Source organism: Brassica napus, chromosome C8 (genome assembly GCF_020379485.1).
Source record: "Brassica napus cultivar Da-Ae chromosome C8, Da-Ae, whole genome shotgun sequence".
Lineage (NCBI taxonomy): Eukaryota > Viridiplantae > Streptophyta > Magnoliopsida > Brassicales > Brassicaceae > Brassica > Brassica napus.
In genome coordinates, this window is record NC_063451.1 from 28,350,253 (window position 1) to 28,376,991 (window position 26,739).

Below are 26,739 nucleotides of genomic sequence, written 5' to 3' on the forward strand. Positions count from 1 at the left end.
TATAAGTCGTCTACTAAGTCGTCTGGACTTATATCGTTGTCTTTGATTATTTTGCAGACAAAAAGGATGGATATTCCAGAACTCCCCCGTAGGTTATACACATCAGGGGAAGAACCAGAAGCCCACAATAGCATTTCGTATCATACGGATAACAGCAAGTTGCATACTGCTCTTAGGAAAGCTCTTACTGATGACGAATTTGAAGAGCTCAAGGAGTCGAGTTTGGGAGTTTTCATCAAGTTCAAGGAGCAGGGATTTGGTTGGGCTTCAAGGCTGGTTCACTACATGCTCAGTTTCAAGCTGGACATTAAGAAGAAGTATGAGATGTGGTCTCTCGTTGGTCCAGAACCTTTGAGGTTTTCACTGTTAGAGTTTGAAAACCTCACTGGTCTAAACTGCGAGTACATCGAGGACCTTGAGACACCAAAATGTGATGTTACCCCAGAGATGGTTTCTTTCTGGGGGATGCTGGGAGTTCATCTGGAAGCTGGGCCAACTACTGATCAGATAATAGCAGCACTGCAGAGATGCGGGGATTGGTCCAGGGAAGATCGCAAGCGGCTCGCGTACCTCTCCATCTTCACTGGATTCATTGAAGGGAGAAAGTTTTCAACCGCTACACGATCTACTCTGGCAAGGCTAGTGATGGATTTAGAACGGTTTGAGAATTATCCATGGGGGAGAGTCGCATTTAAGGTGCTGATGGACTCTTTGTGGAACAAAGAAATTGCTGGCTGTTACACCGTGGATGGGTTTATACAAGTTCTTCAGGTCTGGACGTACACAGCTATGCCGGAATTGGGTGCTAGTATTGGTGGTCCCAGAGCAGACAGTCCGTCTCCACCGATACTGGCTTACGAGGGCAGCAGAGGCCGCAGATCAATGAAAGCTGCTATCTTGAGTCAGGTATTTACTTCAATCCAAAAGACTGCGCAGACGACTTATTATAAGTCGTCTGGAAGGTCGTCCAGCTGGACGACTTATCGGACGACTTAATTAAGTCGTCTGGAAAGTCTTCCATCTGGACGACTTATTAGACGACTTATTATAAGTCGTCTGGAAAGTCTTCCATCTGGACGACTTATTAGACGACTTATTATAAGTCGTCTGGAAGGTCTTCCAGCTGGACGACATAGTAGACGACTTATAATTAAGTCGTCTATTTAGTATTTTTTTTCAAATATCTAACTCGATTCTTCTATTTACTGCAGACCCGCGTGATCAACTTTGTTGAGAAGGACATTAGTGAAATGTGGCCAAAATGGGACTCTGAGGTTGAGGACCTGCCCGCGGAGAACATCATTAAAGTCATGTATGAGCGGAGACCGTGGAAGTGGACCATGGATTGCTGGGAAGTCACTGGTACTAAGGTCAATACAAAACCTAAGGTTGTGACTCCATCAAAGAAGGCCAAAGAGATGGTTGTGTTGGAGGAGGAGGAGGAGGAGGAGGAAGACAATCCAAGACCTCGGAAGAAAGCTCGTAAAGAGGCTCCTAAAGTGGCTAGTGAAGAGGCTAGAGAAGAGGCTAGAGGGGTGACCAGAGAGGAGTTGGAAATTATGTTCAAGGGCGTAGCTGACTGCATGAAAAAAGGGTTTAATAAGTGCATGAGGGAGTTTAGGAAGTTGTCCGATAGATTGGAAGCTGTGGAGAAGAAGGTTGGTGTCACCAATCAGGCTACCCCTCAAGATAAACAGCCTACCCCTCTTGCCAAAGAAACCGGGGGTAGAAACAAACAGGCTACCCCTCAAGATAAACAACCTACCCCTCATGCCAAAGAAACCGTGGTTAGTAACCAGCCTCCTCCTCATCAAACCAAACAGCAGCCTCCTCCTCCTCAAAAGAAACAGCCTCCTCCTCAAAAGAAACAGCCTCCTCCTCAAAAGAAACAGCCTCCTCAAATCAAAGAGGTTAGTATCAAATCCAGGGTTAACTAGTTGTCCAGACGACTGTAAAAGTTGTCTGGACGACTAGTTGACCCTGGACGACTTAAACGTAAGTTGTCTGGACGACTAGTTGACCACGGAAGACTTAATTTTAAGTCGTCCAGGTCCAACTAGTCGTCCAGACAACTTTTGTTTAAGTCGTCCAGAGTTAACTTGTGTGCAACTTTTATTGCAGAGATGGTTGCCGGAGGATACAGCAACCGAGGCATTCTCGGTAAATAAGACCTCCAAAGAGATTGTTGCTGTCACTTCCACCGATCACCAACCGAGCCTCGCTTCCACCGATCAACAACTGAGCCTCGCTTCCACCGAGCCAAGCGATCCAGTTTCAGAACCGAGCCTGGTTGTATTGGACAAGCGTGCAAAGAGTAAACGAGCGAAGAAACCTGCTCCCACTGTGAGATCTCCTTATACGGCAGAGAAAAAAAAAGATAAAGTGGGAGCCTATAATCCATTTCCGCCAGTAAACAAAGATCGGTTGAAGGAACTCGCTGATTGGTTGAAAACTGATCCGTAAGTGATTGCTTTACCCATAATAGCTTGATTTAGTCGTCCAAAACTGATTGCTTTTTTTGTTTGCAGCCATTATTTAACTAAGACCGAGGACAAACCACGTACATCACCAACAAGGTGGTACCACTTCCTCCGGACAGCCAGAGGATGGCTGGAAGACTGCGTAAGTCTTCTGCTCACGATTTAAGTCGTCTACAAAGTCGTCCAAGTAGACTACTTTCCAGACGACTTATTATAAGTCGTCTGGAAAGTCATCTACTTGGACGACCACGTAGACGACTTATATTTAAGTCGTCTGGTAACTTCTAACTTGTTATATTTAATATGCAGCATATAGATGCTTGGATTAATGTGCTAAGGCAGAGGTATCAGGAGAACCCACAAGCTTTCAGGAGCGAGCGAATGTGCTTCCTGGATCACAACTTTTCCCAGTCTTGGAGAGAGCAGTATCACCTCTTCAAAACATCGGAACCTGATCACAAAGGTTTAGGAAGAGTTCTACCTGGTGGGGCGTCGTATTTTTATGACGGATCAATACCTTCATTTTGCCAATCAAACAAGAAGTGGGGGGAGGACATTGACGATATCTATGCGCCAGTGAACTTGGACGACAAGCATTGGGTTGCTATTTGGATATCGATCCCTAAGAGGCACATAGTCGTCTGGGACAGCATACCTTCATCTAGTCGTCTAAAACTTTAGTCGTCTGGACGGGTAATCAAGACTGGACGACTTAAAAATTTTGTGTACATTGTGGTTTCGTATGGCCAGTTTCCTTGCAGTTTGAGCATCTCCGTGCCCTGTGTTTCTTCCTGGGTTTGTGTCCTCTCATCCTAGATAGCTCCAACCAAGATTGCCATCTTGATTTCTTCGGTCTCCCCCGACCACGCTTTAGTTCTGGAGGAAAGCATTCTCGTTCCTCAATATGTTGTGACACGATAGGATATATATTCTCTGAGTATCCTGCATACAGATAATTCTTTGAGTACAGTGGACATACAAGTGTGGAGATATGCAAACCAGCATGTATTCCAGCAGCTATAGCATGAGAGCAAGGTATTTTCTCCACTCCATAGACACCACAATCACACTTTGCATGTTCCAAATCAACCACACAGTCCATTTTGCCACCTTTGACAAAGAAATGCCATCCATCAATTGGTTCGACCGTCATCGTACCCGCTATCTCTTCTCGAACAGCAAGCAAGTATTCAACACCCCCGCTATGTTCAGTTGTGAGACTCAAAGCATCTTGTCTCCTTTTCCAATACCATTTTCCTAACTTCTGCCTTATGAACTCCAGCAGGAACGTAATCGGAAATCCTCTTGCTCGCTTCAGTGCGGAATTAATAGATTCAGCAATGTTGCTTGTTTTTATGTTGAACCTGTTCCCCTTACAATAAACCCTTGACCATAGCCTGACGTCGGCTTTCTCCAAATACGTTGCAAGTTCCGGGTTTGCACTCCGTATCTCAGCCATGTACCGGTCAAAATCGTAAACCGTGTGAGCATAAGCAGCCCCTTTCACCAAGTACATGAGATGTTTCCCTTTAAACTTTTTGACAATGTTATCTTGAAGGTGATAATAACATATTCCTCGGGTTGCCCAAGGAAACACCTTATCACACGCACTTTTAATGGCCTTGTGCCGGTCGGAGACTATCACCAGAGGCTTGTCATGAGATATACAACTAGCCAATTTTGTGAAAAACCATTCCCAAGAAGGTATATCTTCCTCATCCACGATCCCAAAAGCCAATGGGAATATCTGAAAATTGCCATCTTGTGCGGCTGCAACTAACATAGTTCCTCCATACTTTCCACTTAGGTGAGTTCCATCCACCACAATGACCCTTCTCTGATACTTAAAACCTTTGATAGAAGCTCCAAAAGAGAGAAATAGATACTTAAATCTTTTCATAGAATCAAGTTCTATCGCCGTGATAGAATCAGGATTTGCAATGGAGATTTGCTCGAGATATGATGCCAGACGCGAATACCCTTCTTCTGCTGATCCTCTCACCAATCTTTGTGCATATAACAGTGCTCTGTATGAAGTGGTGTAATCAAGCGCCATGCCAAACATGTTCCTCATTGCATCAGTGATATGCTGCGGAGTTATCCCATCAATGATTCCAACACGATCAATGAAAAGACTACCTACATACTTCGGAGTACAGTGTCTCCGCTGAGCGATTCGGTCTCCCGCTGAGCATAAATGTTTTTCCACATACTTTGTTACCCAAAACGTGTTTGTCCCATGTTTGACACTCGCTCTGACCTTCCATCCACAATAGCTAACCGGACATGTTGCCACAACGAGAGTTTTCGTTGATTTGTATAATTTGAAAGAAAACTTACCCCTCACTGCTGCCAACCGCAGCTCTGAAAGCAGAGCACCCTTGCTAACAAAACTCTGGTTGACATAGATACTGGTACCATTCGATTTTCCTCCTTCAATAGCATTTGTCTTAGCATATGTCTTTTGGATTTCTTCAAAACAAATATTATCATCATCTTCCTCGTCCTCATCTGGAACCTTTCCATAAAGACTGTAATCCCCACCATTCTGATCCGTTTCACCAACAATAGAATTATCAGCATCCTCCTCCCCATTTTCCTCCTCCCCATCTTCTTCCCATTCACCAGCTTCATCATTATCACCAATATCTTCTTCCCATTCACCAGCTTCATCATTATCACCAACATCTGTTTCCCATTCACCAGCTTCATCAATATCCCTTTTCTCTGAAACCGTTTCGACCTTGCTGCGGCTTGATACACAAAGACATACTCTATGGGTTTTGAGTATCTCCAGCAAGTTTCGAACTTGTCTATCACTTGTAACATGAATGGGAAGACTGCCTGGAGCCATCATCATTTCTGCTGGTAATGAGTAGCTAATCTCCACACTCACTGTTCTCATGTCCATGTTATAATCTTCTTGAGCCATTGCAACAAGTTCAGCATGTGTTGAATCTTCATTCAATAAAAACAATCTTCCTCCTTTGAGATCATCAACCACAAAATCCCAATGGAAATCTCTCAACAACCATTCTCCATACACTGCATGTAACTGAAAAATCATCTGCAAATATTCAAAATAAAACACATTAGTAAACATAGAGAAAAGGGAAATGAAGAAGTTCAATAAACATTTCCGCAGACGACTTAGCATTAAGTCGTCCAGAAGACTTAAAGGTAAGTCGTCTAAAGAGGTCACTTCTGCAATTGAAAATTAAAAGGGACGACTTAATTCTAAGTCGTCCGGCTTTGTTTGTTAAAAAAAAAACTTCAGACGACTTATATATAAGTCGTCTACGAGAAACGGGCTAGTTTTGCATTTGACCGAATCGTGTCAGATCTTTGACTATTTCTGGACGACTTATAATTCAGTCGTCTCTGGGAAAGTTAAAATTTCAATATTTTATGAAAACTTGACGACTTACACGTAAGTCGTCCTAGGTTAGTTGAAAAATAAAACTTGAAATTTAACTTTCTCCAGACGACTTAGATGAAAGTCGTCCAGCTAAACGACTTAATTTAAGGTCGTCCGGGATAAGCAAGGTTTGACCAGAAAATTGGGAAAAATTCTGGACGACTTTGCTTTCCCCGGACGACTTTAAATTAAGTCTTCTGGAGGGACGACTTTATATTAAGTCGTCTGGTTAAAGTTAAATTATGAAGTTTTATTTTTCAATTACAAAACTAACCTAGGACGACTTACACGTAAGTCGTCAAGTTTTCATAAAATATTGAAATTTTAACTTTCCCAGAGACGACTGAATTATAAGTCGTCCAGAAATAGTCAAAGATCTGACACGATTCGGTCAAATGCAAAACTAGCCCGTTTCTCGTAGACGACGTATATATAAGTCGTCTGAAGTGTTTTTTTTTAACAAACAAAGCTGGACGACTTAATTTAAGTCGTCCGTTTGACCAGAAGACTCATCAGTAAGTCTTCTACATACAGATGACTTACTAGTAAGTCTTCTACGCGAACAGATCTTGAAAAAAAATTCAAATTCGTACCTTAAACTAGGTGAGATGACTTCGTTTGCACACAGGGTCTTCTCCAACCACCCAGAACCTCAAACGAAAGCAACCGTAAGTCAAAACGAAAGAAATATGGCTCTGCAACCATAGCCCATATTTTGAATCAAAAGCTTGAGTTTTTTGGATGAATATAGAGAGAAAGTGAAAGAAATGTTGTTTTTAGTTCATAACAATTGAAACAGAGAGAGTGTAAAGAGATTTACGTGCATTAAAGGGCATTAAAAGCTCCAAACAGTTCGTACAAGGTTGTTGCCACTATTCATTGCAGTGGCAGTATTGTAAATACTTGAAGAAGATGAGGTTGAGACAGTAAAGAAGCCATTTTCGAAAAAAAAAAAAAAAAAATGTTAATAGCATTTTCGTAGATAAAGTGCAGGTGTGGGGTTAAAATCTCAAAAAAAAAAGGAGTCAAAAGAAAATGTTAGTTTTCTGTTTGACTCCAAGTTTTGAGTCACTTTTGCAAAAAGCTCTTATAAATATAGTATTTTCTCTTTCGTTATTGATTTATACTAATCATTAGATTTGGTGTTAGTCACTTATTTTGTAAAAAAACATTTTAGGGAACAGAGATTCATGCTTCTGTTGATGAATGTTTTGTTGGTAATTCCCGAACTAAGTTATTTCAAGAAGATTATTTTATTCAGAGTAGTTTCACCACGGTGACTATACCACATAATATAAACCGAATCATCTGCATTTTAAGAATTTATAAATAGCAACCAAAAGTCACTCTTTGTCATGATTTAAAGAAATATTATGACGTCAATACGAAAAGGAGCTTCATCGGTGAGTTTTCTATATCAGATTATGTTTTCATTGATGTGTTTTATTTATATTTCTCTTTGTTCATTAATTTCTCACTATAATATTTTGTGTGTTTAGATATTATTGGTGAGGTTGTGAATGTTGGACCTTTAGAAGATCTCATGGCAAAAGAAAGACTTTTGTCAAAAAAAAAAAAAAGACTTTTAGAATTAATTATTTTTGACACAATGTAAATTTTAATCAGGCTTAGTTTTATATTATTTTATTTGTATGAAATGATGCTAAATTATATTTTTAATATTTAGTGATACGTGTTTAACATGTACGATGTGGTCTAGGTATGCAAAATAAATATCAAAATTTATTTAAATCTAATGAGGCATCATGTTTTGTATGTGTTGCTCTATTTGTTTGTGTACAAGATACAAAGGTCTTGTCTTTTTTTTATTGTTTCCAAAATTTAATTGTTGATAATATATGATGTTTATTGGGTATTGTATTTTTTTTTTGTTTCAAAAGTTGGGACTGTTTCTAATAACTTCAATGTCACTGGAATTATTTTTGATCCACAACTACAAGAAGTGTTTGATTTCAAATCAAAATTACCTGATAAGATTTCGTTATTTCTAGAGAATATTTTGATCCAAAATCTACATCTTTTAAAGTAGATTTATATGATGCATTTTTCGTTAAGAATCCAATAAAATGTATCAGTGAGATGAATGTATCAAATGAGGTATATTGTGCTTATTAGATATTTTTGGTTATAGCTATCAAATGTGGGTTGAACTCATAAACTCTGAATTTGTTTTTTGTTTTTTGAAAATTTAGCATCTACCTTTTATTCGAAATACTATATAACGAAAATAACTCTAAAACTACCGAACTAGAACAAAAAAAAAATTAGACAGATATCACCACTCTTCTATATTGAAAGAAACTTCATTAAAGTCGGATTCAATCAAGAAAATAATTTAACTATTAAATAAAAGAATTGTATATAAACCGTAAGAAAAGAGAGTCCACAAACCATTATAATTTGATTACAGAAAATCAAATAAAACATACAAAAATAAATTATATATATATATCTAATTAAATAAATTAGTTTAAATACCAAAACTAATTTTAAATCTTTTATTCAAAATATATATTAATCAGCACACCTAGTATATATATACACGAGTAGATGGGGTTGACTTTTAGCTTGTGAGGAATCATAGAAGTGCAATGTTATTCCAGAAGCTTTATACTACTAATTTGTCAATACATTGGAGTTTTGTCTTTATGATCATTTGAAATAGTAAAACATTGTTAAGCACACCAAAAAACAACACACCTAATCATTAGCCTTCTTAATATCTGGCTAGAGTCCATGTAGATGCATCTCCCTGCAATTCCGGAGTAAGCATGAACAAGATCAGTTCCACTGAAGGAAGCTAATAGAACAAGTTTCAAGGGTTTAGTACCTTAGCTGAGGCACGCCATGACTTTAGTAGAGTTCGACTTAAAGAGGAAGCTTATCCAAGGGTTTCAAGAGTGCGATGTTACTTCGATCTGGACTCATGTACTTGTCATAAGTGACCCTCAGTTTTCCTGTCTTCGCAGCTTTATGGAACCTTAGGATCATGTCTGAACAATCCCTGTGATGAAACAAATTGAATACGAGGAGCTTAGCCAATGTAATCAGTGAAGTGATCTGCAAGATTGTGATATTAAACAGATCCTACTTACTTCATTTGAGAGACATTGTAGTGGGTATGATTGTTTAGGAGCGGGGTCCAAACTGGATTCATACGCAAAGTGCAGCGGGCTACATAGATGGCTGATGCGCAGAGCAATGACGGCTTGAACTTCAAGGCTTCATACTCAACCAAGCACAGTTCAATCAGGTAGAAGGCTAGTTGTTCAAGCTGATAAAAATAGTAGGTATTAAATGTCTGCCTAGACATATACATGTTTGATTTAACAGGTTATATAAGCGAGTTGTTTGATTTTGCACATACCTTCTTGTTTGATCGAGCAGCTTTAAGGAACCTTAACATGAAAACGTAAGGGGTCGCTTCATTCAAACGGAACTTTAACTGTTTAAGCATAATCCTCTCCTAAAAGAAAAAAAGTTAAGCAATGCAAATAAACAGTTATGTCAAACTCAAACTAGATTCATAAGGGTCAAACAGCGTTTATTTTTACCATTCCCAGGATTTGTTGTCTTGTGTATGATTCCGCGGAGATGCTGATCAAATCTTTGATCTGCACGACAAAGACCATAGCTTCGAAAGTTAAGTTTGATGCCATATGGAATTGAGGAGATGTTTAGGCTTTCAGGATCATTGTCACTTACCCTAGGATGCCAATAGTCCTCGTATTTGGATGCAAGCAAGAGTGCAGTAAGACCAATCAATTGCATCTCATTTTTCTGTACTGGAACTTGGGAGAGGTAACGATCCAGTAAATTCATTGTGAGGTAGAGAGTCTCATGCATTAGATGAAATTTGAAATGAACCTGCAAACAAGTAGTCAATAGCAAGATATAGGATTCACGTACCGAGTAGAGAAAATATCAAGTTGAAATCAAAACGATCGAAACTGCACTCACTTCGATAAGCCAGTTGATCAAAATTCCACGCGTAACTGGGCTAACTTTTGTTTGAGTTGACAAGTAGTATCCCAAAGCTGGATTTAACGCCTGCAACCCCATTTCAAGTTAAAGCTTAAACAGAATATAAGGGAAAGAGATAGGTATATGTGTGGAACAAGTGGATTACCTCAGCAGTCCAATAGAACTGATATATGTCGTCCACGTATTCTGCAACTTCCAGCTGATTGGACTCATCATCAATGCTAGGAAGTTTTTCTTTCTGTTCAGTGTCATCGTTCTTCCCATCGAACTGCAAGTAAAGTTACCATATTAGCAACATTAGATGAAAAAAAGAAGTCACATGGAAGCCAATAGCTGGGAGATTTGTGAACCTTCAATCCAGTCACTAGTAGAGACGTGAAAGACTTTCTACGTTTTGATTTTGGCCTCGCTGTAACATCCAACACTTTCGTCACTGCGTCTGTTTTTTCATTGGATGAACTCCCTTCTTGAATATCTTCTTTCAGACCTTTTGTTTCAACCTGTTCCGGAAGTGACAATGCCGAAGCGGCTTCTTCAGTAGAAGGGATTGAAGAAACAGATCCTGATTTACGTCTGCCGACCGGGGGCTTCTTAAGAGGGCTACGGTTTTGCAGCGAGGTCTTTAGAGTTGTCTGGATCTTGAGTGGCAGAGAAAACGTATCAGATATTCACTAAACTAAAAATCTCAATATGTCTTTGACTATGGGCACATGAAATGATCAGAATAACAAGAGAAAAAAATGACTGGGCTAGAAGTTCAATGATGAAAAACAAGACAGCTTCAAATGGTGTGGATTTTTATGAGAAGGAGCCACTTGCATTATGCATACATAGCTTAGAAAGGAGTTACAGTATATTACCTTGATAGATTTCCTTCGGATACGAACGTTATTCTTACTCTTGTTGTTGAGGTCCCTGACCAAGAAAAGAAAATGAACTTAGCTGCGTATATCTCAGGATGCAACAATTAAAAGAAAAAAACAATTTTCTGGTTTTCAAAGATGAGAAGCACCAGCTTCACTTCTTAAATGATGAAGTCAGAAACAAGCATATTTACTTACGATGGTATAGATCCCACACTTGTCCGGGTTCTCCAAGTATAACTTCTGGTGCTGCTTAGCTGAGGGAGGGCTCTGTTTCCGACTTTACTGGCTGAAACAAGGCAACCGCACTCATATGAGATACCGAACCAATCACATTCCAGCTTTAACAAACACATTTTCATCACACATGGGAAGTGTAGAAAGGAAATTCATGTTACCTGGACCTTGACCCAATTGTTTTGAATCTAAGCTTGAGACATTTTCCTGCACGAAAAAGGAAGCAATCAGAATCAATGAAAGTGAGTAGAGTCATGTTGTCAAACTAAGTCAGATATTCCGACTGTAAGAAAATACCAATATCATAAGTATATTAATGACAACCTTCTTTGTGGTCTTGTCTGTGAGGCTTGTTCTTTTAAAAACTGGTAAAGATTTTCTGCAAGAACAAACAAATCAAGAAAGTTAACCACTGAAAGAGATTGAGTTATTCTCAGCAGATACTATAGAAAACAACGTGCTATGTTGAATGAACAAGAGGTCACTTGATGAGGGTCGATGGGTAATGTGTGAGATAAACAATATTTTAATTTACTTCTCGAAAATATTCTACAAACTAGACTAGAAGGGGATATTCTACTAGGGACAAGACTAGCATAAATGTACCTTGTTCCACCAGCAGTTGATTCAAGGCTCAGAGTTCTGTTTTTGATGATTTTGTGACCTAAATAAATTTATCGTCCAAAGTTTAGATAAATGGAAAATGGTAACTCAGGCTGTAGACATGAAAACAAACGAGACATTTACTAATTCACCTGTCTTATAAATGCCATTGTTTCCAACTTCAGTTATTCTTTTACTCTCGTTCACCTGTATCAGAAGAAAAACTAGAATCAAGGCTTGCAAGAAGGATGAAGGAATCAGGTATTTTGATAACTAAAACGCATGTTCTAAGTCACAGCGTTTATGATATTATCTTTAACTCATATGAATATTAATTGTGATATTCTGATACACCTGCATTTAGTCATGGTAATTTGAAAGTATACGCCTATTTTCCAAAACAGTAGTTGTACCTTGGTAGATTTTTTCAGTGAAGTATCATTGACTCTGGTAGAACCAACTGAAATCCTACACACAGAAAGTTCAGTTAGGGTAGCATTTTAAACTCATTGTCAAAAAATGAGATAGTTTATGCATTGAACTGTGCAGATTCTTTCTGCTGACCAAAATGAAATGAAAAGAGGCCAATGGAAGAAGACAATTTATGAACTGTGCAAATTTATGAAAGTGAAATGAATGAAAGAAAATGGAAGAGGAAAATTCATTGACAAAAGGGCTTCAAAAGCTACTAATCCAAATGTACAGGTTTAACGCTACTGTAGGTATGTGATGCCTATAGCAGCAGCTAATGATTACTGTATACCTTTGCGGATTTGAACATTTTACACCCTTCCATTTCCTGCATTGTTGCATATTCAATAGAATAATTTTAGACCAGGATATAAAATCAGTACAATCAATAACTATAAAAGGATATTCTTCCTAAACATAGAATCAGTTTGATTTAGAAGACAGTGGGCAATAACCACTCTGATCCACGAAAAATCAGGAAAAGAAACCCTTACAGTTAAGAAAACTTACACCGTATTATTGCCAGGCAGTGCTGGCCTTAAAGTGTTCCCACCAAGATTACTTAAATCAGCCAACACTTTTCTTGTGACCTTAGTATTTTCCTCTGGAAACGAGACAAAAACTTGTGAGTGAACTTTCAAAACTACATCCCGGAAAAATGTAATGATAACTCTCTGCTTCAAGCTTACCGGAATTTTCATTACTGCTTTTGTCCTGGCCTGTGATTGCTGAAATTCCCTTCTTTTCAATCAGAACAAAACGCATTGACATGTTAAATAATTGCATAAGATCGTATAGTCCATTGAACACAGAGAAAGGGAAAGGGAGAAACCTTCATATTGTTTGTGTTAGAGGCTGCTCCGTTGCTAATCGTCACAGGTTTTTTCCTAAACAATGTAAAAAACAGAAGACTTTAATTTCTCAACATTCGTTATGTCTAATCATTAATAATCAAAACCACAAACCTTAAAGGAAGACGAGTCTTGTGCGCAGCAGCACCACTGCATAAACAGCTATAGTATTACTCACATTGCAAAACGAAAAAAAAAAAAAGTACTGCCAAAGGAATGCAAGCAAGAGATGATGAACTTACACTATACAGGCTTGATCAGTCTTGTGATTATCGGAATAAACTTTGAAACTCCTAGTCACCGCTGTTGTTTCATAAGTAATGTATATATATATTTAGAACTGAACCATTTGTAATAAGGTTGAAACATAATTCGCCAAGCTGTCTTACCTCGATTTCCAAAGACATCATCTTTACTTAGTCGTGGTGCCTACAAGACAAATCCGAAATCCCCATAGTAACTGAAGTAACAACGCATTCAAGTTCTTTCCGTCCTAAGTCTATCAAAGATTGAAAACCCTAATCTCGTTTCACAATTAGCGACGAAGAAGGTTAATCTCAATGTGTAATCGTGCGTAAACAGCAACAAACTCATCTCCGATGAACATAATAACAACCCTAATTCGTTTTTTTTTTTTTTTTAAGACCAAAATCTTGACGAAACTTTGGAACCTCAAGAAAAAAGAGTTACCTTAGCGAACGCCATTTCTCCTTAAATCTCCAGATCTTCTTCCGCTTACTCTTTCCCGGAGACTCGACGAGAGAGAGTCTTTACCGTTGCAATTTTTCGAAAGGCGAATCGGTGAGCGAGTCCGCTTCTTAAGATTTTGAAAATTGAACTTTGTGAAACTTTACGATTTTGTTCCTTGAGCTTATACTCATTTACTGGGGGACAAATCAGGCCCATTAATTAGGCCCATCAATCTATAATTCTCAAATAAACATAATTATTTGCTTCCTCTTATTTCTTTAGCTTATTCTCAAATCAGGCAAAAAATAACCCCAGCATCCCAAATGAAGTGCTTAATTTTTTTTTTCTTTTTTTTTTGTTAAGTTTTTTGTCTGGTTTAGAAAAAAAAATTAAAAACAAACCAATCGCGGGCCGCCACGTGTCAGTGGAACCCGCGAAACAGTGCTAGCCTCGATGCTTGATCTGGCGTCTTTGGTATCGCTTCTTCCTCTCTTGTGGTGGAGCCCACTCCTTAGCATTTCTAGGCCCCTGCATTAATCCTGTTCTTAGGAGTGTATGTAGCTTGTAAATTCTCCGGTTCACATGTTTTCAAATGGTGAAAGTCTGACTTTGTGCAAAAGAAAAATATTGTTGTGTAAAACTAAAGAAATGTTTGCTATTCATCCACAAAGCTATCAAAAGAATGTCTATGTCTTTGAACTACTAATACAGAAGCATTTACATCCATATTCGATGAAGCCAAGAAATCTCCGACCGTTCCTAGCTCCGGACACTCTTCCCAATCGTTCATCCCCGACGTCATTGGGCTATCTCCTCTGTTTTTCCCTACTACAAATAGTGAATACATCTCTCCTATCTCTCTCAGGATCGTCAGTGTTTGTGTTCCGTTGCTTACTCGCTTCTCTATGAATCCAACTTGCCCCGTCGTTACAAATCTGTCAAAAAACAAACCAAACACAAGTCCGGTCAATGTTTCTGGTCTAGAAAAGACGTAGAAACCGAGTCTTCATAAAAAAAACAAAACAGAATCTGAAATTTAGGTATAGTTAAATTTAATATAAAAATTCGATAACTTGGAGCTATGTGACTTTTTAAAAATTCAAAGGGGCAAAACGAATGTTTTATCCGGATGTGTCCAAAACCGGTTCTAATAAAAACATGACAAAACTGGAAGTACAGTAGTAATAAGAAGAGAGCATTATCGACAATGGAGAAATTTCAAACCTGTTATAAAATTCTTCTAAGAAAATTCGATCAATTTCATCTTTGGTGTGATCTTCACCAACAATCTCCAATAACACATCGTTGTTTTCTTTAGTCACCGCGTCTCCAACAACTTTCTCCACCTTTGAATCATCCGTAACAAACTGTATGATAGTGAGATGAATCTGAGAGTTACTAGTAAGCCAATGACACAAGGAAAGAGCCTCACGATCATCAGGACCACCAAAGAACAATGCAGCAACGTGTTGCACCGAATCAAACCCGTGAAGCTGGTGAAACCCGGTTATGTTTCTATCCACAAAGATACCGACCGAACAAGGTGCTTGCTTTAGAACCTTCCGGTTCATATCCCTAAACACTTCCCCATCATTTGTAGTTTTCCCATCGATCCTCTGGTGTTTATGGAACGGAAGAAACACTATCGAAACGCGAAGATCTTCGGTACCATCACAGATCTCTTCGTGCATGTTCTCCATCTGCGCCACGAGTTTCACTTGCCGGATCATGATCTTTCTGTCTCTAGTGAAAGAATCTATCGAGTCATTGATCTCTAGTCCTTCGTTGGTTCCAAACTCATCGTCTCCGCCGATGGCGTTCACTCCATCTTCGTCTAGCTCGTGGTACAACAGCTCAGTTTTCCGCTTCTTCGGGAGGGGTATGAGGTGCATGAGATAAGGCGTGAAGAGCGAAGAAGAAGCTCCGTGTAAAGCAGAGACTAAAGAGATTAGTCCACGAGCTTGACGCACACCGTAGACACAAGTCAACACTCGTAGTTCGTCTTTGGTGTCGTGGAACTCAAGCGATGTTTTCTGGTGTGAGAAACCCTTTTCTTGCGTCCAAAGTAATAATGACGATAGTACTCCGCTTAACAAAGTCGTGATCACCAATGATGCAACGAACATATCATTTATTACCGGAGTAAACCATTTCTACACACAGAGATAGAGAGAAAGAATCAGTAAATAGAAGAAGTTATGAACCGAAGTATATAAGTAACCTCCATAAGAAAATTATCGACAATTTAAAGACCATGTGATCTCTTTACAAAAATTAATGTTTCATCCGGATGTTTTTAAAACCGACAATGCAATCTAGTAGTTTTTTAAAAGATTTGGATTAAGACGAATGTTTTATCCGGTTGTGCTAATAACTAAAATGCAATACCTTGTAAGCCAAGTTAGAGTCGAGGAGAACCAGACCCATGTGACCTTTGACCGAAAGAACAGTAGACAAGAAAAGCCAATACTTCTTTGGTATCTTAAGGAACGAACAAGCGCATAAAACTCCAAGAAGCTTCCCTACGATGCTTAAAGCCACCGTCATACCAAGAACGAGGTAATGTCGTCTGGTTAACGAGCTGACGCTGAATCTAAACCCAATGTAACCAAAGTAAACCGGAAGAACAAACTCGTGAATAGGGTAACTCAGCCGGTTGATCAACGTTCTGTAAGTCTTGCCTTCTCTCGGAAACAACAATCCGATGAAAAACACGAACACCGTGGAGTTTATGTTGCTGGACTCGATGGTCGACGCGATTATTAGAATAAGGATGAAGAAGGCGAGAGTTTCAGCTTTAGAGAGGTACTTCTCTTTAGGGTTTCGTTTCGGGAGCCATGCAGCTAAGAATCTATTGATCAGTATTATAACTCCTGTGGCGAATATGTAGCCAAAGATATCGCCACTCATTGTCCCTGAGATGTAAGATATGACAAAGGTGTAGACGAATATGTTGGTTATCTCGATGAACAATCCGCAGGAGATTGCTAGCCGTCCGATCTCGGACGTGTGGAGTTTCCAATCAATGATGGAGCGGATGACTACTGGAGACGCCGTGTTGGATAAGGTAACGAGGAAGGCTAGGTAAAACGTTAAGAAGTCTTGTTTGATGTGAAGGAAGTGGACGAGGAACCACAGGAAAGGGATCCAGATTATGCCACAAGAGAGTAATGTGCCAAAGGTTATGAGAATGGAGTTTTTCAAGTTTCGTTTTATGAAGTCAAGATCGAGTTCGAGACCGATCAAGAACATGAAACATGTACGTAAAAGGAATGAGAAGAAGATGTAGTAGCTTGCTGACTCTTTTTGTAGAAAGAAATCGTGAACTTTTTGGATTATTGTGAGCAAACTCAACACAATCCCTGCCTGAATACAACAAACAAAACGTTAGTTTCTAAAATATATAAATGTTTCTTGCACGTTACTCTTAGTGAATATAAACTTACGAGAATCTGAGCAACGGGACCGGCTTGGCCACAGGGTTTAAGGAAGAGATAGAAGAACTGAGAGAAGACGAGAATGCAAGCCATTTGAATAAACATGGTGTTGAGTGGATTAAACAAGGCATCTCCTTCTGGTAAGCAAAACAACGTTTTTGGATCCATTTTCTTGATTCGGTTTGGAGCATTCTTCAAGGATTAGTGCGGTAAAAAAAAACAGAAATTCTGTAAAAGAATCTTAGATTTATTGTAAATCGAAGAATATATATTTTTTAGAAAATATTCTCAATGTTTTATTGTTTTTGTTAGATTTTGAGGGGTTTGCATTTACTGATTTTACGTGATTATCCTTTGATTACTCCATGCCATTAACTTTTTCCATTTTTTTCTTCTCAAGATATATATCTAGTGTTCCTCATTAAAAGCGGATAAAATTACTAAAATCGAAAATGCATGTAATATAACCTTTTGGTATTTTTACAGCAAGTGCGTCCATCTATATAATTGTATACAATGAAACAAAATTATGCCTCCCATGAATTTGTATATTTAATTAGAGATCTATTTACTTTAAAATATGTAAGATTACGTAAGCTTCCAAATAACCAGACCAAATACATTCCAAAAGACATCCTTCTCCCATGTTCTCTGTTATCAGTGGCGAATCCAACAATAGAAAAAAAATTGGGGTTAGGACAACAGTCAAACGCTGGTTTTTGGTGTTCAATATGTAACTTTAACCAAAATTTCTGCTAACACTTCATATATTTTGCATACGATCTATAAGATGTATCATGGACTCATGTGATCCCATCTCTACTTAGTCAGTCCGCCACTACCTGTCAAGCAAAAGATTAAGCTTATCTTGTCCAGGTCCAGCAACTAGCGCAACTTGGTAATTATAGTAACATAAGAATATACGGTGGTTACACAATTTTGTACTCGTCTTACAATAATTAAGATCCGTTGAAAATAATGAATATATATTTATATGAAGATGATCAAATGAACCAGTGTTTTTTTTTTATGATAAACCCTTTCGGCTGATCCGGTTAGTTTCGGAAAGAACGTACTCAATACTAAAGAGTAGACTGGCTACCACACTGATCAAATGAACCGGTGTTTCTTACACAGCCACATCAAAGATGAACAATAAGAATTGGAGACCAAAATCCTCTAATTATTGTGTATGGCTGCAGTCAATTAGCTAGCAACGAGGAGGTCCTGAAAAATTAAGCCATATTCAACATCATATAATTAAATAACGTACCGTGTGTGATTTGAGTTAAATACCATCCTCAACATCATAGAAGTTTTGTTATTTTCTCTTTTGTAAGAGGTGGACGACAAACATATTTTGTTCTTTTTTCTGTTGGCCTGAGGAGCTAAAGAGCATCTTCATTTATGTGTGTTTGAGGATTTTTTTTGTTCTTCTTTATGTTAACAACATTTTATATTTATAGTGATTCAATTGAGCAAGAATTCAAACCAATAATGTAAAATTTACGAATCTATATTATTAAAAGAGAAGTACTCATTTGAAAATGTTCTTACTTCATTAATTAAACTCTTTTTTTTTGTCTTTTTCAGTTGCATTTATGAAATATCCTAAAACGAATAAAACTGCCTAATTTATTACTTGTCTTTTCAGTTACATTAATGAAATATGCTTAAATGAATTTAAGCTTCCTATTTTATTGTTTGTCTTTTTCAGTTACCTTAATGAAATATCCTTAAATAAATTTGTACATAATGTCATTTAATCAACCAAAAAACTCATGAGTTATCCTTACGTGCATAATTTTAATAATGGAGATTTTTAAAAACGTGCATCATTAAAATGTTACCTAAAACATGCAACACTAATATATAACATGCATCAATAAAACTAGAATTTGACTCACACAATTGTACGGATATTATTTTCAGTTGATTAAATTTAAAAATAATTATTTATTCAAAAAATATGTAAGAACGGCTATGTTTTAAAAAAATTATATGGTATTATTTGTCATTTGATAAATTGTTAGAAAGAAAATTTTAGCATAATATAACTCAGTTGTTATTTGCTAAATTTATGGTTTTTATTTATATTTTTTATTATTTAATTATAATATTTTCATTTTATATTTGAAAGATAAATGAATTTTCTTTCAAACAATATTTTTGTAAATGTATTTTTTAAAAAATAATCAATTAAAATTGTTATTATCATTGAATATCATTATTTTTGACATAATTTGAGTTTTCGTTTACATCAAAACTTATCATATTTTAGGATAATTTTAATTTAAAATGTAATTTTCATATTTTTCAAACAAATTCTAAAAATATTTTTTAAATATTTTGTTATAATTGTTAAAAAAATATTGAGTTGCATTTCAAATAAAAAGGTAAAGATATTAAAAATATTCAAATTAAAATATGTAAAATTTAATATAGTTTTAAGGAAATGGTCAAAATAAAAAAATTACACATAAAATAATCATGATTTTTGTTAACTGGGCGGATCATTATTTATATGATATCGCACACGAAAAAAAAAATTCTGTTTTTAAAATTATATAATTAACTCTATACTCATTTTTTAATATTTTTTATATGATATCACACATTCGTAAAAAAATAGATAGTTTAAGATGCAAAAAAAAAAATTTAGTTAATGAATATAATATGAACGAATATTACAAATACATCATTTAATAAAATAAATAATTAAAAACTGAAAATTCATATCCGCGCTGGCGCGCGGATCAGGGTCTAGTATAGTATTATAAGAAATCTTACTAATACTTCAAAGATAGTTTATCAGTATTTGTGTTATTTATGAGTGAAGTTGTGATTTAAAAAAAGAAGTTAAATCCTTTTTCATACATTATTATTTTTAAATAAGAAAAGTACATCATTTTTCCGGTGTCAATATCATTTTTATTAACTGAGAATAATTCATTAAACTATTACCGCCGTTTTATGTTATGAGATCATTCATACCATAATCTTTGAAGTTCTTACCAATAAAATGATGTATGACCCATTCCTCATATCTTACTGTAAAATATCTAATAAAATGCGTTTTTCATAAGTTAAATCATAACTATTAATTCTATAAAAAATTCTATTTTATCATAAATCTGATATTATTTTTCAAATTTATGTTTAGAAACACCTACAACATGCAGACATATCCTGCTGGATCCTAGTCATGAACATATAGTGCATCCAAATATTATACGTTGTAATGTGTTAATATTCTTGTATACATATATTATATACGCTCAAATTGCATTACCCTCTCCATATATAGATTACGTACATTCAAATCAAACTAAACATAAAAAGGAACAAAACAAACCCCACGCTTCTTCCATATGGCCGACTCGACTCAGCCGCTTCTCTCCGATTCCAACTCGTCCGAGTCAAAGCTTCCACCACCAAGATCCCTCGACGAAACCATCGAGCAGTGCATCGGAAACTTCGGGTGGGCACAGTTTCTCCAAGCTGCTCTAGTCTCATTCGCTTGGGTCTTCGACGCTCAGCAAACATTCATCACCGTCTTTACCGACTCAGAGCCCACGTGGCACTGCCTCGACTCGGACCGATGCAACTCGTCCTCCAACCTCTGCACCTTACCCAACGAAACCTGGTCTTGGGACTTTAACCCACACGTGTCAACAATATCCGAGTGGGGCCTACAATGTGCCGGCTCGCTCGTCAAGGGCTTGCCCGCAAGCTCCTTCTTCCTCGGCTGTCTGATCGGCGGCCTAGCTCTGTCCACGCTCGCTGACTCATCCGTCGGTCGTAAGAACATGCTCTTGCTGTCGTGTCTGATAATGTCTCTGTCTTCCATGTTAACGGCTTTCTCGACGAGCATTTGGGTTTACGCGTTCTTGAGATTCTTGAACGGGTTTGGTCGTGCCACGGTGGGGACATGCGCGCTAGTTCTATCGACTGAGCTAGTCGGTAAAAAATGGCGTGGACAAGTCGGTGCGATGGGTTTCTTGTGCTTCACGTTAGGGTTTTTAACGCTTCCGTTGTTAGGTTACATCAATAACGGAAACTCTTGGAGGTATCTCTACGTTTGGACATCGATACCAACGCTAATCTACTGCTGTTTAGTTCGATGTTTCGTCTGGGAGTCTCCTAGGTGGCTAATCGTAAAGGGCCGTAAAGAGGAAGCAGTCTCGATTCTCCACAGCATTGGTTCATCAAACGCAATCACTATGAGCTTCTCCAACTTATGTCTTGATGTACAAGAGTCATCAAACCCTGACGTTTACGACGCGTTAAGGATCTTGGTGAAGAAACCGTGGTCGCTTAAGAGATTATTAGCGGTTATGGCGGTTGGATTCGGTATCGGTATGGTTTACTACGGAATGCCGTTAACATTATCGAATCTCAACTTCAATCTTTACTTAGGCGTTGTGTTCAACGCCTTGTCTGAACTCCCAGCGTTTCTAATAACGTTTTTCTTCATGAATACAATCAAGAGAAGAGAGGCTTTGATCGGGTTCACAGCTCTAAGCGGGATCTCTAGCGTCCTAATCGCGTCGCTAGGACGACAAATAGGGTCGTTACAGATTGTGTTAGAGCTGGTTTCGTTTTTCAGCGCGTGCACCGCGTTTAACATGACGCTTATTTACACTATCGAGCTGTTTCCGACGTGTGTGAGGAACTCGGCGCTTGCGATGGTGAGGCAAGCGTTGGTGTTGGGCGGCGTTTTTAGTCCGGTGATGGTTGCTGCTGGTCGGGAAAATCAGTTTTGGTCGTATGTAATGTTTGGTTTGGTCATAGGGCTGTTTGGATTGTTTGTGGTTGGGTTGCCGGAGACTAGAGGAAGTGTTTTATGTGACACTATGGATGAGGAGGAGACTAAGAATTTGACAAAAGAACATATTATTGGTTGATGGTGAATGATAATGTTTTAGCTTCATTTGATGTAATGGTAAAAAAAATGTGCATGTGTTAACTGGTTGATCAGTCTTTGATTCAAACAATTAATAGTTGAATACGTACTTATGAATCTATAATATTATAGGCTAATTTCTGAAATATATTACAAAACAATCCGCATATATATGCAATAATGCGAGGATGCATGGTTAATTACAGTCTAAACTAGTGTAACTTGACATGATACAGATCATATGATTCATTGGATGCATTAATTCCATTTGTTTAGTGCTGAGAATGAGAGGTGTTCACTACCAACAAACAAAATATTATTATTTTTAACCGTAATCATGTTTTAATAGTATAAACATTTGTAAATAATTAAAGTAGTATCTTTATAATGATAAATAAATAGAGAAAAAATCAATTGTTCACTTAGTTAAATTCATGGCTGGTTATGAGTTAAGGCTAATGAAACATTATTTAAAGGACAAATCTCCAAAATAGCACCTTTCTAAGTTTATATCACAAAAATAGCACTCCAAAACTAAAATGATCAAAATAGCACCATTCTAAGTTTCTCCTTAAATCTTATCCCCAAAACCTCATTTCTCAACTCTAAACCCTAAACCTTAAACTCTAAACCCTAAACCCTAAACACTAAACTCTAAACCCTAAACCCTAAACCCTAAAACCTAAACTCTAAACCCTAAATCCTAAACCCTAAATCCTAAACCTCACCCTTTAACTCTAAACCCTAAGTTTGTGACTTTTGATAAAACATTAAGTGCTATTTTTGTGACTTTTGACCTTGAGTACTAGTTTGGGAACAAAAACTTGATTTAGTGCTATTTTTATCTTTTTCTCTTATTTAAACGCCAAAATTTGTTTAAGAGTTTAAAGACATAAAAAATTTGTAGTATAAAAGTTAGACATGATCGAAGGGGATTTTTTTTTTTTTTTTTTGACATATAGCATTATGAACGTCTAACTTCCAGAGTGATTTCACTGATTAAATGTCAATTTGAAACATAGCTTGATCCCATCTTTGCTTTTGAAATGCAGGGCCGGTCTCGGGTATAAGCTAGGGAAATGCCCGTATCATATAAGCGAAAATTTTAGTTGTATATATGGCATAAAAAGATTTTTACATGAATAACAAAGGCATAAAATTTTAAATGAGCTTAGGACATCAAGAAAAAATTGAGAATGTTGGACCGACACTGTTGGAATGTTGCAAAGGATCAGAGTGAAAATAATAACGATTAGGAAAACATAATAAAAATATAATAAACGACCACGGTGGGACTCGAACCCACAATCTCCCGCTCCGGAGGCGAGCGCCTTATCCATTAGGCCACGCGGCCTTGTCTGGCAAACAAGATACATTTAAAAAGTTTAACAAGATGCATTAATCAATTTACTTCAAAAGAATGAAGTCAGCCAGCCAACTCAAGTAAAATTCAAATACTGCAGAATCTTGATACTAAAAAGGTAAAAAAAACCTCAATCAAAGTATTCTGTAAGCTATACTGTAATCAAGGTCCTCTGTCACCAGTAATCCTTACAAGAACACACACCACTCTCAAAATGGTGAAACCGATACTGATCTCTCAACACGATTCTACGTCCTACAACTTTACTAACAAACTTGTAAACAGAGTGGCAATCACTGCATATGCGAAGGTTCTTAAAGATTCTAACCGTACAGCCTTCAGGTGTACTCATCAACGCGTAAGCAAGAGCTAGTCTTTCGCTATGATTCCAAAGATTCTGCTCTTTCTGTTCCTCATCTGTGTCTTGCAACGCCCCGTTTGTATCCGCTACGTACCCAGATTCTTTGATCAGCTTCTTGATGTCTTGTAGCTTCTTGTATATCTCCAATGTTTGCGGATGAGTTCTGTCTCCGATACCAAACTTACTCACTTTGTCTTTTTGTTTCACCCAACTGCAAGCTTGTTTCTTCTTGATGTTCTTGAAACCCATTTGGTTCCTCACACTCTCCACATCTTCCCATCTCCCTGTTGTTGCAAACATGTTCGAAGACAAGACGTAAACAGAATCATCCTCTGGTTCAAGCTTCGAGAGATGTTCCGCTGCTCTTCTCCCACGGTCCAAATCTCCGTGGATTTTGCAGGAAGCTAGCAAACTACGCCATACGAGGTCGTTTGGTTTCATTGGCATATTCGATATAAAGGTTTCAGCTTCTGCTAACCTCCCTGATCTCCCAAGAAGATCAATCACGCAAACACAATGTTCAATGGCCGGTTTAATACCGAAATCTCTAGCAATCATGTCGTAGTACGCAAGGCCTTGGTCTACTAATCCTCCATGGCTACACGCTGTAAGAAGAGAGACAAATGTGACATGGCCTGGTTTGGTTCCACTTTCCACCATCTCATGGAAAGTCTCACACACTTTCTCGAAATAGCCGTGTCTTCCAAAAGCTGATATCAGTATGTTCCACGAGGGAAGTGATCTATTAACAGATGGTGGAAGCATTTTCACAGCTTCGTTTAGTTCACCGCATTTGTTGTACATGTCTGCAGCAGCGTTGAAGATGAAACAGTCTTGTTCAAACCCGAGTTTCACAGCTAAACCATGAAGCTGTTGGCCTTCCTCTAGGACCGCTAGCTTCGCAGCAGCGGAAAGTCCCTCAGAGAAACTAAACTGGTCTAGGTTCAACCCCAAACTTCTCATCTTTGAAACAAGTTTTAGCACCTCTTCTCCATGACCGTGGTGAGCATTCGCCGCAAGCATAGCATTCCACGTGATGATATTCCTATTCTCTAATCTATTAAACAGGTCATGACTCGAGCTTAAATCACCACATTTCGCGTACATAGTGATAAGCGAGTTTTTCACGTGTTCATCCGATTCGAATCCAGCAGAAACTATGTAAGCGTGTAATGGCTTCCCATGTTTACGCAAATCACCGGGCGTTAAGCAAGCACCAAGAACACTTACCACTGTGATATAATTTGCAGGAACACCTTCCATCCTCATAGTTCTAAAAGCCTCCAGTGCATTGTCGGTATCTTCATCCTCAGCATAGCCGCCAATTAGAGCATTCCAAGCTACTTCATCTCGTCTAGGCATCTGTAGTAGCACCCGTCTGGATTCGCTCATCTCGCCTATCTTTCCGTACATAGAAACCAACGCATTACCAATAATCTGATTGTCAAATAAACCGGTGACCATTACAAGCCCATGAAGGATCCTGCCCTTATCCAGAAACTCATGACTAAAGCAAGCAGCTAACGCGCTTGTAAAACTCACATAGTTTGCTGATTTTCCGGTCCTTATCATCGAGCAGAGAAGTTCTACAGCATCTAAGCTCCTCCCATCCTCGACAAAACAAGCCATCAAAGAGTTCCATGAGATCAAATCTTTAGCAGGCATTTGTTTAAACACCAACTCTGCTTCTTCTGATCTTCCAGCGCCTGCGTACATTCGCAAAAGAGTATTGCACACACAGACAACTGAATCAAACCCCATTTTAACAACCAAAGCATGTATTCCTCTACCCCATCTGTGGAAATCTACATGACCCAAAACTGATAACAGAGTTGACACGGTGGTGGAATTCACTTCATCATGAACATGACGCATCAAATGAAAAACCCAAAGCGATTCCTCACAGTGCCCATTCTGAGCATATGCTGCAGCAATCGAGTTCCATGAAATTGTGTCACGTTCAGACATTTGATCAAAGATGTACTTTGCATAGTCTACGTTTCCCATGTTACCAAACATGGACACAAGCGAATTCTCCACTGCCAGCTTCCTCTCCAGTCCTGATTTGATAACCTCTCCGATAATCTGACACCCCAATGACTCATCTTTAAGCAACCCGCAAGAACTGATAACCAAAGACATGGAGTTTTCATTACACCCAACTCCTTCTCCCCTCATACCTTTATAGATATCAATCACTTCCTCTGGCTCGCCCTTATCCGAGTAACCAACCATCAACGAAGTCCAAGACACCACATTTCTCACAGGCATCTCCTCAAAGACTTTCCTCGAACACGAAACCAACCCATAAACCCCATAGAGATGCAAAACAGCAGTACTCACGTAAACATCAGAGAGCAAACCGGACTTAACCACAAAGCCGTGAACTTGAACCCCTTCTTTAAACATACAACCTCCCCGACCACAAGCTGTCACTAAACTAGCAATCACAAACCCACTTGGCCTAACACCAAGACCACACATATCCTTGAAAAAACCAACCCCTTCCCGGTACAATCCAACGCGGACGAGCCCCGACATCATGGTGTTCCAAGAAGCTTCGCTTCTCACAGGCATTTCGTCGAACAGGTGGCGCGCGGGTTTGACTCGGCCGAACTTCGTGTACATGTTGATCAAAGTGTTGATGTGCAGAACGCTCGTACGAACCAATCCTTTGACGCATAGCGCGTGAACAGATCTTCCCGTGGTTTCCTTACTTATCTGAGAGAAACCGTTCTCGTGAAAGCAAGATACTTCCGGGCTCCAATGGTCTGAGAGCGAGAAACGTCCACTCAAGCTGGTGAATTTTCTTCCTTCTCCTTCTTCCACGTTTTTCAAACATTGCAATGTCGAGAACCGCCGCGTCTTGAAACGGCGGGGGGATAAATTACGAAGTAGTCGAGATTCGCCGCCGTGGCGAGACAGGAGTTTGCGGTGACAGGTGGCCAGCTCTGATTCGTCTGTTGTTCCCGGGAAGTTTAAATGATTTCACAACAAATTATTGAGATCATCAGCCTTCAAGAGCTAATGTTAATGGGCTTTCTTTAATGGGTT

At 38.4% G+C, this 26,739-nt stretch overlaps 4 protein-coding genes and 1 non-coding gene across 6 annotated transcripts; 1 reads left to right on the forward strand and 4 right to left on the reverse strand.

The window, feature by feature from the left end:
• Positions 1-8,497: 8,497 nt before the first annotated feature.
• Positions 8,498-13,765, reverse strand: LOC106403196 (putative cyclin-B3-1). 2 transcript variants are annotated; one of them, XM_013844045.3, is made up of 24 exons: positions 13,619-13,765; positions 13,318-13,357; positions 13,171-13,231; positions 13,043-13,078; positions 12,910-12,964; positions 12,767-12,815; positions 12,588-12,681; positions 12,370-12,405; positions 12,020-12,074; positions 11,759-11,813; positions 11,610-11,667; positions 11,328-11,382; positions 11,165-11,210; positions 10,965-11,055; positions 10,764-10,818; positions 10,254-10,541; positions 10,049-10,171; positions 9,880-9,969; positions 9,625-9,786; positions 9,474-9,533; positions 9,287-9,385; positions 9,015-9,193; positions 8,750-8,923; positions 8,498-8,671 (listed from the first exon to the last, which is right to left on the reverse strand). In XM_013844045.3, exons 1-23 carry the CDS (start codon positions 13,631-13,633, stop codon positions 8,788-8,790), a joined length of 1,938 nt encoding a protein of 645 aa, XP_013699499.1. In that variant the 5' UTR covers positions 13,634-13,765; the 3' UTR covers positions 8,498-8,671; positions 8,750-8,787. The 2 variants fall into 2 exon arrangements, with proteins under 2 accessions (XP_013699499.1, XP_013699498.1); XM_013844044.3 differs by having other exon boundaries at positions 12,767-12,818.
• A 222-nt stretch (positions 13,766-13,987) lies between these two features.
• On the reverse strand, positions 13,988-17,682 carry LOC106405505 (cation/H(+) antiporter 1-like). Its single transcript, XM_013846027.3, has 4 exons — positions 17,065-17,682; positions 16,007-16,984; positions 14,843-15,771; positions 13,988-14,553 (listed from the first exon to the last, which is right to left on the reverse strand). Exons 1-4 carry the CDS (start codon positions 17,221-17,223, stop codon positions 14,274-14,276), a joined length of 2,346 nt encoding a protein of 781 aa, XP_013701481.1. The 5' UTR covers positions 17,224-17,682; the 3' UTR covers positions 13,988-14,273.
• A 2,104-nt stretch (positions 17,683-19,786) lies between these two features.
• LOC106405325 (organic cation/carnitine transporter 3-like) lies at positions 19,787-22,064 on the forward strand. Its single transcript, XM_013845888.3, has one exon. It carries the CDS (start codon positions 20,427-20,429, stop codon positions 21,960-21,962), a length of 1,536 nt encoding a protein of 511 aa, XP_013701342.1. The 5' UTR covers positions 19,787-20,426; the 3' UTR covers positions 21,963-22,064.
• Positions 22,065-23,056: 992 nt separating this feature from the next.
• LOC106402965 (pentatricopeptide repeat-containing protein At3g24000, mitochondrial-like) lies at positions 23,057-26,690 on the reverse strand. Its single transcript, XM_013843789.3, has one exon. The coding sequence runs from the start codon at positions 26,311-26,313 to the stop codon at positions 23,500-23,502; it is 2,814 nt and encodes a 937-aa protein (XP_013699243.2). The 5' UTR covers positions 26,314-26,690; the 3' UTR covers positions 23,057-23,499.
• On the reverse strand, positions 23,243-23,315 carry TRNAR-CCG. Its single transcript has one exon. It is a non-coding gene; the product is annotated as a tRNA-Arg (tRNA).
• Positions 26,691-26,739: the final 49 nt, after the last annotated feature.